The 18,926-nt window shown below is 37.1% G+C and overlaps 1 protein-coding gene across 10 annotated transcripts in view; it reads left to right on the forward strand.

Annotated features, from left to right (window-relative positions):
- Window positions 1-18,926, forward strand: part of GDPD4 (glycerophosphodiester phosphodiesterase domain containing 4) — a 191,102-nt gene that overhangs the window by 86,637 nt on the left and 85,539 nt on the right. For all 10 annotated transcript variants that reach the window (XR_006208000.1, XR_006207999.1, XM_042957376.1 and 7 more), the window contains 2 exons: window positions 14,625-14,846; window positions 15,768-15,922. Coding sequence is in view for 8 of the 10 variants with exons in the window: in XM_042957376.1 (XP_042813310.1) it covers window positions 14,625-14,846; window positions 15,768-15,922 (377 nt within the window). In the remaining 2 variants the exon portion in view is untranslated. The remainder of the gene's footprint in view (window positions 1-14,624; window positions 14,847-15,767; window positions 15,923-18,926) is intronic.

Raw genomic sequence — 18,926 nt, forward strand, 5'->3', positions numbered from 1 at the left:
CAGCAGTAGCACTACTAGGAATTTACCCAAGTGATACAGGAGTGCTGATGCATAGGGGCACTTGTACCCCAATGTTTATGGCAGCACTTCCAACAGTAGCCAAATTATGTAAAGAGCCTAAATGTCCATCAACTGATGAATGGATAAAGAAATTGTGGTTTATATACACAATGGAATACTACGTGGCAATGAGAAAGAATGAAATATGGCCTTTTGTAGCAACGTGGATGGAACTGGAGAGTGTTATGCTAAGTGAAATAAGCCATACAGAGAAATACAGATACCATATGTTTTCACTCTTATGTGGATCCTGAGAAACTTAACAGAAGACCATGGGGGAGGGGAAGGGAAAAAAAAGTTAGAGAGGGAGGGAGGCACACCATAAGAGGCTCTTGAAAACTGAGAGTAAACTGAGGGTTGATGGGGAGTGGGAGGGAGGGGAAAGTGGGTGGTGGGCATTGAGGAGGGCACATGTTGGGATGAGCACTGGGTGTTGTATGGAAACCAATTTGACAATAAATTTCATATTAAAAATGATTATAATACTGTAATATAATACAAAACAATAAATAAAATATAAAATGTATAAAAAAATAAATTAATCTCCACTTATCTTTGAAAACCTTCATGGCTGGTGTGAGGGAGGCAAAAGAGGAGGGTTATTGTGTAGGACAATTTTCACTATCATTGATGGAATCACTGCTATTGGCTCAATGGAATTTTTTTGTTTTCATTCAACTTTAGCAAGGAACCTATCCAATGATCTAGAATGAAGCAAAGCATTCCTAAGCTTACTTTTGTATGGAAAAGCAAAGTACTGCCCATAGGTGCTTTAGTGACAAAAAAGTACCCTAGTGCTAGTTGTGGGTACCTTCCAATGTTCTGAAATATCACTGATCTCTGCCAAACACCGAGGCTGAGCATGGTAGACAATCGCCCACAATCCCACAGTGAAAGAGAGAGAACCATTGGCTCAGTTGTAATCACGTGATGTTTGGTGTCATGTGCTACTTGTATTACAAGACTTTGCTCATTTATCAAGTTAAAATTAATTAGAAATGTTCACTCATCTTGCAGAACACTGACAGAACAAGTTACTCAAAAAAACCCCAAGGTTTTACTGTAGACGGTTACCAGAAGAGAGGTTAGTTGGGGAGTGGGTGAAATACGTGAAAGGGAATACGAGTATGTTTATCATGAGCACTGAATAATATATAGAATTGTTGAATCACAATATTGTACGCCTGAAACTGACATAACACTATGTTAACTCTATTGGAATAAAATTTAAAAACAGTGCTCAGGTGATGGAAGCATACATATTGTCGCGACCGGCGTGACAAACACCGAGGTCAGGGTCCTGAGGGTAGGGGAATGCAAGAAAAAAGAGAGAGAAGAAAGTTTGGGAACAGGAGGGTCCCCTGGGCTGATGGCCCAAGTGACGGCTTTATTGTTGCTGTACACAGTCTTTTATAATATAAAACTCTTATGGATCAGGTCATTCTAAGAATAAACAGGTTTCACATGATCACTGCCAGCCAAACATTTAGTTCTGTGTACCTTGTGAACTTTCTGAACGGATCACAAGACCTTGTTGATAGATTGCTAGCAAAACACAGTTCCCATGTTTGTTTCTATCTGACTCGGGGTAGAAAAAGGGAGGTAGCATTACTGCCAACACCTGCAGACCACAGGCTTCAGGAATTAACTTTCTCAGCCTTGACAAGGCTTTCTTATGCCCTTGAAAGTGGGGGAATGGGAGGGGGAACCACCGGGTTGGCTTGAGTCAACAGGGAACGTTGCTCTACCCGGTCTCAGCCTGGCGCCGGGGCCCGGCCTCCCACATGAATGGGATGGGGAACCACTGGGTTGGCTTGAGTCAATGGGAAACATAGCTCGACCCGGTCTCAGCTTGGCACCGGGGCCCGGCCCCCCACACATATTTATGATTGTTTTGTGTTCCTCATGTATTGACCCCTTTATCATTAGATAGTGTTATTTTCTGCCTCTTGTTAACATTTTTGGCTTGAAGTCTATTTTGTCTGATAGAAATATGGGTATACTGCTTTCTTTTGTTTATTTACTTGGAATATCATCTTCTGCCGCATCACTTTGAGCCTATTTGTGTCTTTAGAGCTGAAATGAGTCTTCCTAAAGGCAGCGTATGTTCCTTTTTTATTCATCCAGCCTCTCTTTGTCTTAATTGTGTTTTAATTGGTGACTTCAATCCATTTACATTTAAGGTGATTACTGATAGGTAAGGACTTACATTTTATCTTTTTTTCTGATTATTTTGTATCTCCATTATTTCTTTTTTCTTGTGTTTCTGTCTACCTTTTAAGGTTGGTGGTTTTCCATAATGGTTTGCTGGGTTTCACCTTTATTTTTTTTTAATTTTTTTTTTTAATATATGAAATTTATTCTCAAATTGGTTTCCATACAACACCCAGTGCTCATCCCCAAAGGTGCCCTCCTCAATACCCATCACCCACCCTCCCCTCCCTCCCACCCCCCATCAACCCTCAGTTTGTTCTCAGTTTTTAACAGTCTCTTATGCTTTGGCTCTCTCCCACTCTAACCTCTTTTTTTTTTTTTTTCCTTCCCCTCCCCCATGGGTTTCTGTTAAGTTTCTCAGGATCCACATAAGAGTGAAACCATATGGTATCTGTCTTTCTCTGTATGGCTTATTTCACTTAGCATAACACTCTCCAGTTCCATCCACGTTGCTACAAAAGGCCATATTTCATTCTTTCTCATTGCCACGTAGTATTCCATTGTGTATATAAACCACAATTTCTTTATCCATTCATCAGTTGATGGACATTTAGGCTCTTTCCATACTTTGGCTATTGTGGAGAGTGCTGCCATAAACATTGGGGTACAAGTGCCCCTATGCATCAGTACTCCTGTATCCCTTGGATAAATTCCTAGCAGTGCTATTGCTGGGTCATAGGGTAGGTCTATTTTTAATTTTCTGAGGAACCTCCACACTGCTTTCCAGAGCGGCTGCACCAATTTGCATTCCCACCAACAGTGCAAGAGGGTTCCCGTTTCTCCACATCCTCTCCAGCATCTAAAGTCTCCTGATTTGTTCATTTTGGCCACTCTGACTGGCGTGAGGTGATATCTGAGTGTGGTTTTGATTTGTATTTCCCTGATAAGGAGCGACGTTGAGCATCTTTTCATGTGCCTGTTGGCCATCCGGATGTCTTCTTTAGAGAAGTGTCTATATTCATGTCTTCTGCCCATTTCTTCAATGGGTTATTTGTTTTTCGGGTGTGGAGTTTGGTGAGCTCTTTATAGATTTTGGATACTAGCCCTTTGTCCGATATGTCATTTGCAAATATCTTTTCCCATTCCGTTGGTTGCCTTTAGTTTTGTTGGTTGTTTCCTTTGCTGTGCAGAAGCTTTTTATCTTCATAAGGTCCCAGTAGTTCATTTTTGCTTTTAATTCCCTTGCCTTTGGGGATGTGCCGAGTAAGAGATTGCTACGGCTGAGATCAGAGAGGTCTTTTCCTGCTTTCTCCTCTAAGGTTTTGATGGTTTCCTGTCTCACATTCAGGTCCTTTATCCATTTTGAGTTTATTTTTGTGAATGGTGTGAGAAAGTGGTCTAGTTTCAACCTTCTGCATGTTGCTGTCCAGTTCTCCCAGCACCATTTGTTAAAGAGACTGTCTTTTTTCCATTGGATGTTCTTTCCTGCTTTGTCAAAGATGAGTTGGCCATACGTTTGTGGGTCTAGTTCTGGGGTTTCTATTCTATTCCATTGGTTTATGTGTCTGTTTTATGCCAATACCATGCTGTCTTGATGATTACAGCTTTGTAGTAGAGGCTAAAGTCTGGGATTGTGATGCCTCCTGCTTTGGTCTTCTTCAAAATTACTTTGGCTATTCGGGGCCTTTTGTGGTTCCGTGGTGAGCCCAGCGTCCTCCTACGCCGCCATCTTCCCTCTCTCTCCCGGGTTTCACCTTTAAAAAGTTTTTTTTTTAATGTTTATTTATTTTTGAGACAGTGTGAGTGGGGGAGGAGCAGAGAGGGAGAGGAACAGAGGATCCAAACCAGGCTCCATGCTGACAGCAGTGAGCCCAGTGTGGGGCTTGAACTCACAAACCATGAGATCATGACCTGAGCAGAAGTTGGTTGCTCAACTGACTGAGCCACCCAGGAGCCCCATGGGTTTCACTTTTTTTTTTTTTTGGTGTTTTGTGTCTCTGCTCTAGGTTTATGTTTTGTGGTTATTATGAAGTTTTCATAAAATGTTAGATAAAATACTCCTTTTTCTGCTGATAGCAATTTATTTTTGTCTATATAGATTCTATACTTTTCCTCTTCCCCTTTCATATTTTTGCTGTCAGAAATGATCTTTTATGTTGTGAGTTTGTTACCAAATTGTAGTAGTTATAGTTATTTTTTTTAAATTTTTTTTAACATTTATTTATTTTTGAGACAGAGACAGAGAATGAACGGGGGAGGGGCAGAGAGAGAGGGAGACACAGAATCGGAAGCAGGCTCCAGGCTCTGAGCCATCAGCCCAGAGCCTGACGCGGGGCTCGAACTCACAGACCGAGAGATCGTGACCTGAGCCGAAGTCGGACGCTCAACCGACTGAGCCACCCAGGCGCCCCTATAGTTATTTTTAATGCTCTTTTTCTTTAACCTTTGTGCTATAATTGTTTAACATCATATTCTAAAATACAGTTAGTGTTCTGATTCTGCCTTTGTATCACCTTACTCAGATTTTTTGTGTACATGTGTCATTTCAGGTAGACAAGCTCCTTTCAGCATTTTTTGTAAGGTAGGTCTAGTGGTGGTAAACTCCACTAGCTTTTGCTTGTCTGGGAAAGTCTTTATTTCTCCTTCATATCTGAAGGATAACTTTGTTGGATAAAGTATTTTGGACCGGCAGTTTTCAATCTTTCAGTACCCTGAATATGTCATTCCACTCTCTTCTGGCCTGGAAATCTGCTCATAGTCTAATAGGGGTTCCTTTGTAGGCTACTTTAAAAAAACTCTTGGCAGCCTCTCACATTTCCTTATTATTGACTTTTGACAGCTTTATTATAATGTGTCTTGGAGAAGGTCTTTGCATTGAGATAATAAGGTGATGTATTGGCTCCATGGACTTTTGTGTCCCAACTCTTTCAATAGGTTTGAGAAGTTCTCCACTGTTCGTTCTTTCTTTCTTTCTTTCTTTCTTTCTTTCTTTCTTTCTTTCTCTTAGTTTTTAATTTTTGAGAGAGACAGAGCACAAGCAGGGGAGGGGTAAAGAGAGAGGGAGACACAGAATCTGAAGCAGACTCCAGATGACCTGAGACGAAGTCGATGCTTCAATGACTGAGCCACCTGGGCACCCCTCCGCTGTTATTTCTTTTTTTTTTTTAATTTTTTAAAATTTATTTTTGAGAGACAGAGACCGAGCACAAGCAGGAGAGGGGCAGAGAGAGAGAGGGAGACACAGAATCCAGAGAGGGAGACGCAGGCTACAGGCTCTAGCTGTCAGCACAGAGCTTGACACGGGGTTTGAACTCATGAACCACGAGATCATGATCTGAGCCGAAGTTGGATGCTTAACCAACTGAGCCACCCAGGCACCCCTCCACTGTTATTTCTTTAAATAAACTCTCTGCCCCTTTCTCTTCTGGTATACCCATTATTCTTATTTTGGCTCTTCTAAGGGAGTCTGATAGTTCTCATAGGGTTTCTTCACTTTTTAAAAGTCTTAGCTGTCTCTTTCCTACCTGAATCATTTCAAGATTCCTGTTTTTCAGCTTTCTTATTTCTTCCATTTGATTTGCTCTATTTCTAATGTTTTCTAATACATTCTTCATCTCATTTATTAAGTTCTTCAGCTCCAGAATTTGTTTGGTTCTTTAAAAATATTCCCAAATGTTTTTAAAAACATAGCTCTAAGAAACCCTAGATAAAATAGGGTATCTCAAAGGAAATTAGATAATATTTTGAACTGAATGAAAATAGAACGTATTGAAACTGGTAGAATTCAACTAAAGTTATGCTTAGAGGAAAACCCCCTTGGGATTATCTGCTTATATTAGGAATGAAGAGTCTCAAATCAGTAATCTAAGCTTCCTGTTTAAGACACTAGAAAAATAACAGTGAATTAAACCAAAAATAAGAATAAGAAAAGAAGTAATAAATAGCAAAAACCAGTGGAATGGAAACAGAGAAATAGAAAATGTCAGTGAAAGAAACTTATTCTTTGAAGAGATCAACAAAACTGATAAGCTTCTAACTAAGTGACCAAGACAAAAAGAAGACACAAATTTCAAGTATTAGAGATAAAGGTTTATCCATTCAGATCCTCCAGACATTAAAGAAGATAATAATGAAATACTGGTAATAGTGGAGCTGGCTCATATTAGTTCATAAGAGCCAATTATTAAATTTCAGAATTTTTGGAACCAATTGTTACATCAGTTACGAAATTAGGCATGGTTATAGTATTTAACCAACAAAAACTTGACAAGCACTACAGTCAGATCTCTTTATTTCTCAAGAGCTCCTTGTTAAGCATTTAGCAGCACATCATTGTCTATGAACAGCTGTGCTTATAAATATGAAAATTTAGGTGAAATGGAACAATTGTTTGAAATACACAAGCTACCAAAACTCACTCAGGAAGAAATATGTAACCTAAATAGTCCTATTTAAGACTATTTAAGTCCTATTTAAGACTATTCAAGAAACTGAATTTGTAGTTTAAAAATATCCCACAGGAAACCAGTTTGTAGATGTGTTCACTGGTGAATTCTACCAAATGCACAAGAAACAAATAATACCAATTCTAAATTCTCTTCCATAAAATAAAAAAATAATAATCTCCAGTACATTTTTATGAGGCCAGAATTTCTCTTCTAACAAATCTATAAAAAGGCATTTTCAAGAAATCTCAAGACTGATAAAACCTCATGAATACAGATATAAAAATCATTAAGAAAATGTTAATCTGAATCTATCAATATGTAAAAATGATAATATACTGTGATCAAAGAGGTATCATGCTGACAATTCATGGTTTATAGTTGAAAATCAATTAATTTAACCACGTTAACACACAAAGAAGAAAATGTATAATCTCAATTCATGAAGAAAAATCATTTCATAAATTTAACTTCCATTCTTGATCAAAACTCTCAGAGAACTAACAATATAAAGGAACTACCTTTACTTGATAAAGATAATTCTGTAATATACCTAACATCATACTTATTGGTGAAAGAATGAACTTATTCTCCTTAAGACTTGGAAAAAAGAAGAATGTCTCACCACTCCTATTCAACATCATATTGTAAATCCTAGCCAGTGCAATAAGGGAAGAAGGCATACAGACTGGAAAAGAAGAAATATAATTATTTCTCTTTGCAGGGGACATTATTGCCGGTGTAAAAAATCCCAAGGAATCTACAAAAAATATTCAAGAACTAATAGGTGAATTTAGTATGGACACAAGAAACAAGGTCAATATTTAAAGAAACACAAAACAAAACAAAAAAACCCTAAATCTAATCAGAGAGGACTTCTCATTTCAGCTACAACACATAAAGAGCTTGGAAGTGCTAACTCCCATCCTTAAAAAGAGAGAGAGAGAGAGAGAGAGAGAGAGAGAGAGAGAGAAAACGCAAAACAAATTGGAAATCAATGCCTTTTTTAGATCCATAAAAGAATTGAAATCACAGGGCAAACCATCACTCTGGACAGAGACACTCAATCTAGAGAGAAAGGTGAGTACAGAGAATCACAGCCAAGATCAGTTTACTAGAAGCAGAAGCCACTGGGGCCAAGAACTGGTAGGAACAGTTTAAGTTATTGGTAATTTTGATTAATGCTGGAGGCTGAGTGTGGACTAGCTTGAGAATTAAAAACTCTTGGGGACCCAGTTTTATATAGACTCCCATTTTGCCTCCAAGGACTCCCATCAGGTTTTCATAGTGAGGACTGGGGAAAAAACTTCTGTTTTGGGCAGCAGGAGGAGAAAAGTAACTTTTTTGAAATAACATCCTGAGTGTTCTTCATTGCAAAGCCCTAGTCTTCAGGGAGAACTACTATTCCAGAACCTTATCTAACATGTGGGAAGGGCAGTTAGTCAACTCCAGTTCACTCTAATCTTCCTGTCTCATGTAAGGGTAGAGAAAAAAAAGACTAGGAAATGCTTCTGGAACTTACACTCAGTAAAAGCCAAGATTTAATCATAAGATTGTAGAATGCTTCCTTTTCCCAACACCTTATCACTACATGAATAGGGCTTCAATATAATAATAGTGGGTTACAACTGAGAGGGCTGCAAAACATACTTTGTCTAAGAAGGAGCTCTTAAGGAATCCAAAGACAATAGGAGAGGAAACAAAACAAAACACAGAAACTGAATCCTCTAGTACCTATAGCTATATAAAAACATAATTATCTCAGTCCCTCATATCCATGACATCATGTCCAGTTTCCAACAAAAAAATTTTAAGATACTAAGACAAGATAAAGCACAATATGAAGAGACAAAAAAAAAGTGCCCAGATATAACACAGATTTTGGAATTATTAGAGAATTTTAAATAACTATGATTAATATGCTAATAGATCTAATGGAAAAAGTAGGCTATGTTAATAGCTTTAATGAAAAAAGTAGACAACATGCAAGAAAAGATAAGTAATGTAAGCAGAGAGATGAAAATTCTAAGAATTGAAAGCCTAGAAATAAAAAATATTTAAGTGAAATGAAGAATGCCTTTGATGAGCTTATCAGTAGCATGGACACAGATGAAGAAAGAATCAGTAATCTTGAAGTTACATCATCAGAAACTTCCCAAACTGAAACACAAAGAGATAACTGAAAAAGAATACAATAGCCAAGATTTAGGGGGGACATTATCAGTAGATTGGACACAGATAAAGAAAGAATCAGTAATCTTGAAGATACATCACCAGAAACTTCCCAAACTGAAACACAAAGAGATAAATGAAAAGAACACAATAGCCAAGAATTATGGGGAAAATTACAAAAGGTATTAACATACGTGTAATAGGAATACCAAATGGAGAAGAAAAAATATTTGAAGTAATAATGGTTGAAAATCTTCCAAAATTAGTGACAGACATCAAACCACAGATCCAAAAATCTGAGAGAATACCAAATAGGATAAATACCAAAAAATAGTCATAGTTTTTAAAGCTATTTTAAGTTGCAGTGACTATTCAATAAGGAAATGCTTTAGCCCAACCAAAAAGTAAACATGGTTACTAGTATAAATTCATAGTCCACAGAGGGAAGACACTGTACAAAACCATGTTAGAGAACCTCAAAGGGCCCTTTGGTGCAAAGTTCCAATTCATTTCTCACTTTATAGTTTTTCCAGGATTATGTTGGTTACAGGTGGGGAAAGAACTGGTCCTACTTCTGATGTCATAGAATAGTTACCTTATCAGTGTTTGATATTGCAGCCAATTTATCCCTACTGTAATGAATTGTGTCATGAAGATTTTGGGGAAGTATCCATTGGAAGTTAACTGGTGTGGGGCACCTGAGTGGCTCAGTCGGTTAAGTGTCTGACTCTTGGTACAGCTCCGATCATGATCTCATGGTTCATGAGTTCAAGCCCCGCGCTGGGCTTCATGCTGATAGTGTGGAGCCTGCTTGGGATTCTCAATCTCTCTCTCTCCCTCTCCCTCTCTCCCTGCCCCTCCCCTGCTCATGCTCTAAACAAACATTTAAAAAAATTTTGAAAAAAAGGTTAACTGGTGCTACAAGGTAGCCACCATGAATCTGGCAACCTGATTAGTTGTAGTGTTTCTTTTCAGAATTGGGGGCCAAATTTTGTGTATTAATGATGGAATTCCTAAACCCCGTAGATTGGTCTTTGTTCTTTATAAAAGGCCCTTGTCTAAGGGTTTTAGAGCATTTTGTTTAGTATAATGATCTGCTAAAGTATTTCTTCTAATGTCTCTTTACTGTGGACCTCTACCTTTAGGACAGCAATTTATTTGGGAAGCTTCAGGGCACCCAGTAGTTTGTGTATTTGTTATTCATGTTTAATACAGATAACTAAAAAGGTAAAAAAACTTCTCACGTGCCCTAGAGAAGGCCCTAATTTTGGCCACTCAAGCCAATTTGATAACTGGTAATAGATTTGAGACTTTGTGAGAGAATCTGGAAAAATCAGTTTATTATGAAGAAGGTGCATAATCCATTTATTATTATCTTTTTTAATTGTTAAGATAAAACCTGTCAGTAAACAATATTAGATCAAGATTTGGTATAGGAGCACACAAAAGGTTTGTTCCAAGCATGGAAAGTTCTCAAATTACAGAAATTAGGAGATTCTCCTTTGGTAGGATAATACAGTTGCTTTATGAAGAGTGTTATATTGGTGAATGGCAATACAAGAAAAGAAAATGACTATTTCATAATTAATTAACTGACATAAAACATTGGGTATTTTTGGTTAACAACAGAGATTGTATGGAATGTGTTTCCATAAAATAGAAAGATGAAACTAGTATAGCATCTGAAGATTCTTAGACTAATTTGACCAGGACTGCATTTTCTTCTGAAGCAAAGATAAAAAACCTCGATACTGGATCAATGGGTATTAATAGGCAATGAGTCTTTGTTATTACAGCTTACTAATACTTTTAGACCATGGCCTCCCCTTCTGTGTACTTTCAAAAGGAAATGTTTATTATGATCTAGAAGATCAGCAAAGATGATTGTTGAAGAAATATTTTGAGATTACTGAAGGTCTTTTTGGTTTCCATGTTTTGTGAAAATGGTTCCAAAATGTTTAAGTCTAATCATACAGAGAGGTCTGTTTCAAAACAGTCTGTTGTATATACTCCACAACATCCACTTAATTCCAGAAATTATTTAATTGTCCTTAGTGTTTGGCCTTGGATAATTTGTATCTCTCATTAGATATGTCCTTCCTCAGCCAGTATATCATGGTCTAGATCAAGTGTTGGCAAACTATGGCTTGTTGTACAAATCCAGCCACTGGCTATTTTTGTACAGCCTGTGAGCTCATAAGAGTTGTTTTTACATTTCTAAATGGTTGAACAAAGTCAAAAGAAAAATGTTTCATGACCTGTAAAAATGATATAAAACTCAAATTTCAGGGTCCATAAATAAAGTGGTTTTTTTTGGAACACAGCCATGCTTATTCATTATGAATTGTCTTTTGCTGTTTTTGCACTATAGAAGCAGAGTTGAGTAGTTGTGACAGAGACTGTATGATCCACAAAGTAAAAAATACTTAGTGTCTGGCCCTTCACAGAATAAGTTTGCTGAACCCTGGATAATGAACTGTTACTTTGTAGAATTAAAATTTCTTTTTCTTTTATTTTTTTAATTTTAAGTTTATTTTATTTCATTTTTGAAAGAGACAGGCATGAGTAAGGGAGGGACATAGAGAGAGGGAGAGAGAGAATTGCAGGCAGGCTCTGTGCTGCCAGCCCAGAGCCTGAAGCAGGGCTTGAACTTACAAAACTACGAGATCATGACTTGAGCTGAAATCGAGTCAGTGAGCCACCCAGGTGCCCCTAAAAAAATTTTTTTAGAAGCTTCATGAATATGTAGTTGATCTTGCAATTTCAATATGTCTTATTGCATATCCCTATGATCTTGGTTTAACACTTGAGAAAAGTAGGATGGGGCTTCAGTAAATGTCTAAGGCATAATTTTCCAGGTAAATTGTTGATTGTTCCCTGGTGAAGGCAATACATATTGATTGTCTTCATCAGCTAAAACAGGAAAGAAAGTAGAGATAGGGCCAAAGAGATTGTATTTGTATTAGGCAGTACTAGAAAATGAGGTATATAACTCTTTGGCTAATAGCTTACAGATGTGGGACAAATCAGTATCTTCTACCATCTCAGTTTTGGGTTTTCTTTTTTTAAACAGGCAAAACAGACATTTTGCTTGGACTAAAGCAAGGGATAATTAATCCTTATTTTATTAAATCTGTTATAGTTGGCTTAGATCTTCCTTAACTTCAGCATTAAGAGGATTTTAGGCAACAGTGTCAAGAGAGTCAATATGAACCCTTACTGGTTTGACTCTCAATTATTCTGTCATTTCCCCTCATGGGGTTCTAGTTCTGTGCCCGTTATTTGCTTGTTTTGGAATTAATATACTAATGTCCATGCTATAATTTGATAATGTGAAGTAGAATTTTCTGCAACTCCTGAAAATATTTTATCTGCAGTATATTTCTTCTGGTGGGTCTTTTTGCACAGTAGATTCCTAATGATGAAATTTATAGGAAAGTGCCATAGGGAAGGAAGAGTTCTGACAAAAGTAACAGTTATAGGTTGGGACATGGAAAAGGATTTAAGATGGTTAGAAATTCCCACTACTTGAATAGTTTTGGTACTTTGAGCAGTCTGATTTTCCATGGTAGTGGTATTAATAGTAAAGGTAGTGGCACCAGTATCAACAAGAAGCTATATTGTTCATCTATATTTATATATAGTTATTTTCAGAATCTCATGTTGGGTAGTAGCGTTTCCCTTTAAGTGGTATCATTGGGCAGATTTTGGATAATTGTTCCATTTCTTACCAATAGGGTACATTGGATTCTCCTACTTGTAATTTCTCTAAGCATAAGCATAGAGAATGAGGACATTTTTAGTGTTGTTTTTATGTGGAGAACCACAAGTTTGTTTCCATTTCTAGCTTGTTGTTTTCTAGGGCTTTAAAAAAAAATGTTCAACAACTTGTTGGAGATAGTCTAAACTGGTTTTGTCCCGTTCCAGTTTATTTTTCTAAGTCTCCTATTTTATGTACCAAAAATAAGAGGCTCAATTTGCTTCTGCTGTTAGACCTACCCCAAATTACTATTTAAAGCTTACTGGAATCCTGTTTTAAACCCTATTGTTTAAAATTTATTTTTAAAAAATTTTTTGTTCACTTTATCCTTAAAGAAAAGGCTTTACAAAGCATAAGAGACTGTTAAAAACTGAGAACAAACTGAGGGTTGATGGGGGGGTGGGTGATGGGTATTGAGGAGGGCACCTTTTGGGATGAGCACTGGGTGTTGTATGGAAACCAATTTGACAATAAATTTCATATATTTAAAAAAAAAGAAAAGGCTTTATAAATGTCCTTCCATAGAGTATTTCTTATTCTTTTTGCTCATTCAGGGACATTTTAAAAATTATGCACAGCTGATTTATTTCAGTTCTGTCTTGGTGTTTCTCTTTCTGCTCTTTTAACAGTTTTCCCCACATGAAGGTCTAATAATTAAGTGAAATCAGTTGTTCTATATCTGGAAGAATCTACCAAACTCTGAATTCTGAGGCAAATTTTTTATTTTCCTGAGGATTAAGAAGGCCCTTAATAATAGACCTCAACTGAGGTCTAGACCATGATTTAATTCAACTGCTATGATCTGGCTTCTGTTCTAGTTTGATGATACTGTGCAATATGATGATTTCTTTGCTGAAAAGAGGGAGGTCAGGGGAAGGGGAAGAAATAGAAATCCAGGGTGAGAATGAGAATGAAGATAAAGTCGTGTAGAAAAAGATATTACTTGAGTCTTGAGAAAAGGACCCATGTCCTGTTTCCTTCTTAGAGATAGCCTTTTATCACTGACTTCACCCACAAATTATCTAAAATAAACAAATGACTATAAAAGTAGCCATTTTTAAATTTAATATAGCTAATAGATGTATGGACGGAGGTATAAAATGAAATTCTTTGAAAAATATTGCAAAGAATATATGACAATTCCTGCCATAAGGAAGGTACACTCCAGTAGGAGCAGTAGAGAGTGAGGGAACTAATGTGAATTGTGCACTTTTCTATGTACTAGACACGCTTATAGAACTTGTAAATATTTTATCATATTTAATATTCAAAATAATCCTGAGAAATACATAGGTTACCTCTCCACATCCCCATTTTATAGTTTGGGCAATGAAAACTTTGAGAATTTAAATGGTTTTACCACAGTTACACAGAAAGAAGCATATGAAGTAAAAATTTGAATCTGGCCTAAGACATAAATAGAAGGCAAAATGAAATATACAACTGAGGCATAAAAATGAGTTTTTGGAATTTAATACCATCAAAGTCTTTTTAGCTTAGGAATATTTAAGGAAGGCTTCATGAAGGGGGTAGCGTTTAAGCTGGGCTTTGTAGGTTTAGGATAAGATTTAACAGGTGGATACGGCAAGGAAAACCAATGAGTGATAGAGCTGGGATTGAATCCAATTTAATCTTAAGCCAAACCCTGTTTTTCCATTACACATAACTAGAACAGTGAGAGCAAATGTGGGAAACCAGTGTGACTTTTATAAAAAGAGATTGTATTACTTCAAGTTATAGAAAAAAATCTGAAAAGGAAGGTCAGGACAAAAATATTAAGGACTTTCCATGCAAATACGACATGTTCTACAGCGTAGAAGAAATCATTCCAAATACCGTAATTACCTATTAAGATTACATTCAATTTCTCTCCTTGGCAACTGTTATTTCAGGACCAGTATTTCAGAGGATCTGGTGGGTTGGATGATAATGGAGCAACGTGAGGATAGGCCTGGGTGTGGGGCTATCTAGCAGGAGAATTGGAAATTGCTTTTGATAGGAGCCAATGTATTCTCTGATGTATTTGTTTTTAGTTTAAACCATTCTACCACATGAAACCCCTATCAAGGGCTGATCGTGAAAAAGCAGAAAATCAGAGGATTCCAAAACTAACTGACTTATTGGAACTTGCACAGAAGGAAAAAAAATTTGTGATATTTGATCTTAATACCCCTCCACGAAAACATCCTCTCAGACACACGTATATTCGCCATGTAGTAAGCGTGATCCTTGCCTCCAAAATTGAGCAACATCTGGTATGTCTGTCTCATTATTTATGGTAGAGGTTGGGAGGTGGGTAGCATGTCCCAGGAGCATAGCAATTGAACCTGACCTAGCTTGTAGATCTTCCTTGGGATGTCTAAATAATTTTGCTATCTGTAGAAATAGAGATTGTTGCTTATGTAGCTACACGTGGCAATCTAAGAATGACCCAGTTAAATTTATCTCAGTGGGGAAAAACACAGAAGCTGTTTGCTACTCCAAACCAAATGAAATAACAGCACTCTGTTAAAAAAAAAAGTATGTGTGTAATGACTATACAATGTAACCTGCACCATCACTAGCATAGAACTATTAGAAGGGGCCTGGATAGCACTAAGGCTTTGAGGATTTGACTTTAATTAATGGTACAGAAGAAAGAGCTGGTTCTTATTTGAGCAGAGATTTGTTCATCATGTTTTTCAGAAGCAACTCTCTGCACTTGGGCAATCATTCCAAATCTCTTAAGTTATTAAAATATGGTAGAGTGCTGAGTGAAACAAATGTGTGTCTTCTTGCAAATGGAACTATTTCCACAGATGAGTCATAATAGTATTCCCCATTGACAGGAAATGACCCCTCTCAAAGATGATTTTTAGCATTATCAGCTGGAGGAAATAGGATTCCTACCTTTCATCTGCACCTACCAACTCCTCATCCACTTTGGCTAGTGTGGGGCTATCTGAACACAATGGGCCCTTGACTCAGGATATTAACTTTAAGAAATCTCACTCCAGAACAACCCTGGTGAAAGTCCCATCATAAGAGTTCATTGGATGGTATTAGGCCACGTTGACTCTTTCACCAAGGACTAGAATCTCTCTCTACTCTCTATAGACTGTTACCAGTGCTGGAATGTGGCTGTTTGTACCTAGAGAGCTGATTATCCACTAAAGACTTCCTTTTTCTCCTTACAGATTTTTTGGTTGCCAAGTTTTGATAGGCAGTATGTCCAAAGCAGAGCTCCTGGTTTTCAGCAAGTGGGCCAGTTATTTTCCATTGAACGTCTTACAAAAGAAAATATCAGTAGAATAAATGTTGACTACAAGAGGTTGTTCTACAAAGGATTGAAGTAAGTGTTTGACCATGTCTTTCTTGGCATGTATTGCCTTGCATAAAATCTGCATTACCACCAGACTACTTTAATTAGCATCTCCTCATATCAGGATTTCTTTGTGTGGCTCTTTTTGAATCCCCTATTTTCCCCTTCTTACCCTTCTCACCCTGTCTTCCTCCTTCCCTCTGCTAGCAAACATTTGTGTAGACTGTGTCCCTGTCTGTGGAACATAGTCATCAGCCTCTGCTTTACCTCCAGTCTGTTATCATTCAACACACTTTTTTGTGTGCTTGGTGTTTTTGTTCTTATATAAGTCAGAAATCAGAAAGTTGTTTATTTCCTTCAGCCTTTACTAGAAGCATTGCAGTACCTCATAAATAGCTTTGTGGTTCAGATAGCCAGATTTCTTATGAGATAATTAAGAACATGCCTAAATAAATAAAAAATAAAAACAAGTTAAAACAGCCAAGCACAAGAAGAAACTAAAATTATTGTCTATATTTATAAATATGTAATTAGCAACAGATTTTCAGAATTAAAAGCACCAGGGGATAAAATGGCAATTTTTTCCAAACTTAACTGTTATTAATCACTGCTTAATTTAATCCATAGTTCCTTTCTCTTAGATTTAAAAGTAATTTTTTTCAGATGATTGTAAATGCTTCAAAGCCAATGTTTTCCTTGGAGATATATATATATCTAAAATCTCCTTGGACTTAATAAAAATTACCTTTAGATACCTTTCTGCGTCTCAAGCCATGAGCTAGGCTGTTGGATTTACTTATGTTCTTATTCTCACTTCTCTCACCCCTCTGGCCATGGGATGGTTGATCATAGAATGTATCTTTTTCCTTTTAGCAGTGGAAAATTATATATGTTTTGCCTCTATTTCCCAATCAGAGGATTTCTCTTTTCTGAACTACTACTTCTATTTTGAGTATATTTCCCTTTCCTTTTACTTTTTTCAAATAGAAAATGGATCTGTGGTGATGTTCTTCTCTTCTACTCATAATTTTTTTTTGAGAGAGAGAGAGAAAGAGACTGAGCAGGGGAGGGGCACAGGGAGAGGGAGAGAGATTATCTTTTTTAAAAATTTAATTTATTTTTTTTAAATTACATTCAAGTTAGTTATCATATAGTGCAAGAGTGATTTCAGGAGTAGATTCCTTAATGCCCCTTACCCATTTAGCCCATCCCCCCTTCTACAACCCTTCCAGTAACCCTCTGTTTGTTCTCCATATTTGAGAGTCTCTTATGTTTTGTCCCCCTCCCTGTTTTTATATTATTTTTGCTTTCCTTCCCTTATGTTCATCTGTTTTGTATCTTAAATTCCTCATATGAGTGAAGTCATATGATATTTATCTTTCTCTGACTAATTTCGCTTAGCATAATACCCTCCAGTTCCATCCACGTAGTTGTGAATGGCAAGATTCATTCTTTTTGATTGCCGAGTAAAACCTCCATTGTATATATATACACCACATTTCCTTTATCCATTCATCCATCGAAGGACATTTGGGCTCTTTCCATACTTCGGCTATTGTTGATAGCGCTGCTATGAACATGGGGGTGCATGTGTCCCTTCGAAACAGCACACCTGTATCCCTTGGATAGATGCCCAGTAGTGCAATTGCTGGGTCATAGGGTACTTCTATTTTTAATTTTTGAGGAACCTCCATACTGTTTTCCGGAGTGGCTGCACCAGCTTGCATTCCCACCAGTGATGCAAAAGAGATCCTCTGCCTCTGCATCCTCACCAACATCTGTTGTTGCCTGAGTTGTTAATGTTAGATATTCTGACAGGTGTGAGGTGGTATCTCATTGTGGTTTTTATTTGTATTTCCCTAATTATGAGTGATGTGGGACATTTTCTCATGTGTCAGTTGGCCATCTGGATGTCTTCTTTGGAGAAGTGTCTATTCATGTCTTTGGCCCATTTCTTCACTGGATTCTTTGTTTTTTGGGTGTTGAGTTTGATAAGTTCCTATAGATTTTGGATACTAACCCTTTATCTGATATGTTGTTTGCAAATATTTTCTCCCATTCCATTGGTGGCGTTTAAGTTTTGCTGATTGTTTCTTTCGCTGTGTAGAAGCTTTTTATTTTGATGAAGTCCCAATAGTTCATTTTTGCTTTTGTTTCCCTTGCCTCTGGAGACGTGTTGAGTAAGAAGTTGCTGTGGCCAAGGTCAGAGAGGTTTTTGCCTGTTTTCTCCTCAAGGATTTCGATGGCTTCCTGTCTTACATATAGGTCTTTCGTCCATTTTGAGTTTATTTTTGTGTGTGGTGTAAGAAAGTGGTCCAGGTTCATTTTTCTACATGTCGCTGTCCAGTTTTCCCAGCACCACTTGCTGAGGAGACTGTCTTTATTTCATCGGGATATTCTTTCCTGCTTTGTCAAAGATTAGTTGCCCATAAGTTTGTGGGTCCATTTCTGGGTTCTGTATTCTGTTCTGTTGATCTGAGTGTCTGTTTTTGTGACAGTACCCTACTATCTTGATGATTACAGCTTTGTAATACAATTTGAAGTACGGGATTGTGATGCTCCTGCTTTGGTTTTCTTTTTCAACATTTCTTTGGCTATTCAGGGTCTTTTCTGGTTCCATACAAATTTTGGAATTGTTTGTTCTAGCTCTGTGAAGAATGCTGGTGTTATTTTGATAGGTATTGCATTGAGTATGTAGATTGTATTTGAGCATGTAGATTGACATTTTAGCAATATTTGTTCTTCCTATCCAGGGGCATGAAATCTTTTTCCATTTTTTGTGTCTTCTTCAATTTCTTTCATAAGCTTTCTGTAGTTTTCAGCGTATAGATTTTTCACCTCTTTGGTTAGATTTATTCCTAGGTATTGTATGGGTTTTGGTGCAATTGTCAATGGGATCGATTCCTTGATTTCTCTTTCTGTTGCTTCATTATTGGTGTATAGGAATGCAACAGATTTCTGTGCATTTGTTTTATATCCTGCAACTTTGCTGAATTCATCAATCAGTTCTGGCAGTTTTTTGGTAGAATCTTTT

The sequence above is a fragment of the Panthera tigris genome, chromosome D1 (genome assembly GCF_018350195.1).
Source record: "Panthera tigris isolate Pti1 chromosome D1, P.tigris_Pti1_mat1.1, whole genome shotgun sequence".
In the NCBI taxonomy this organism is placed as follows: domain Eukaryota; kingdom Metazoa; phylum Chordata; class Mammalia; order Carnivora; family Felidae; genus Panthera; species Panthera tigris.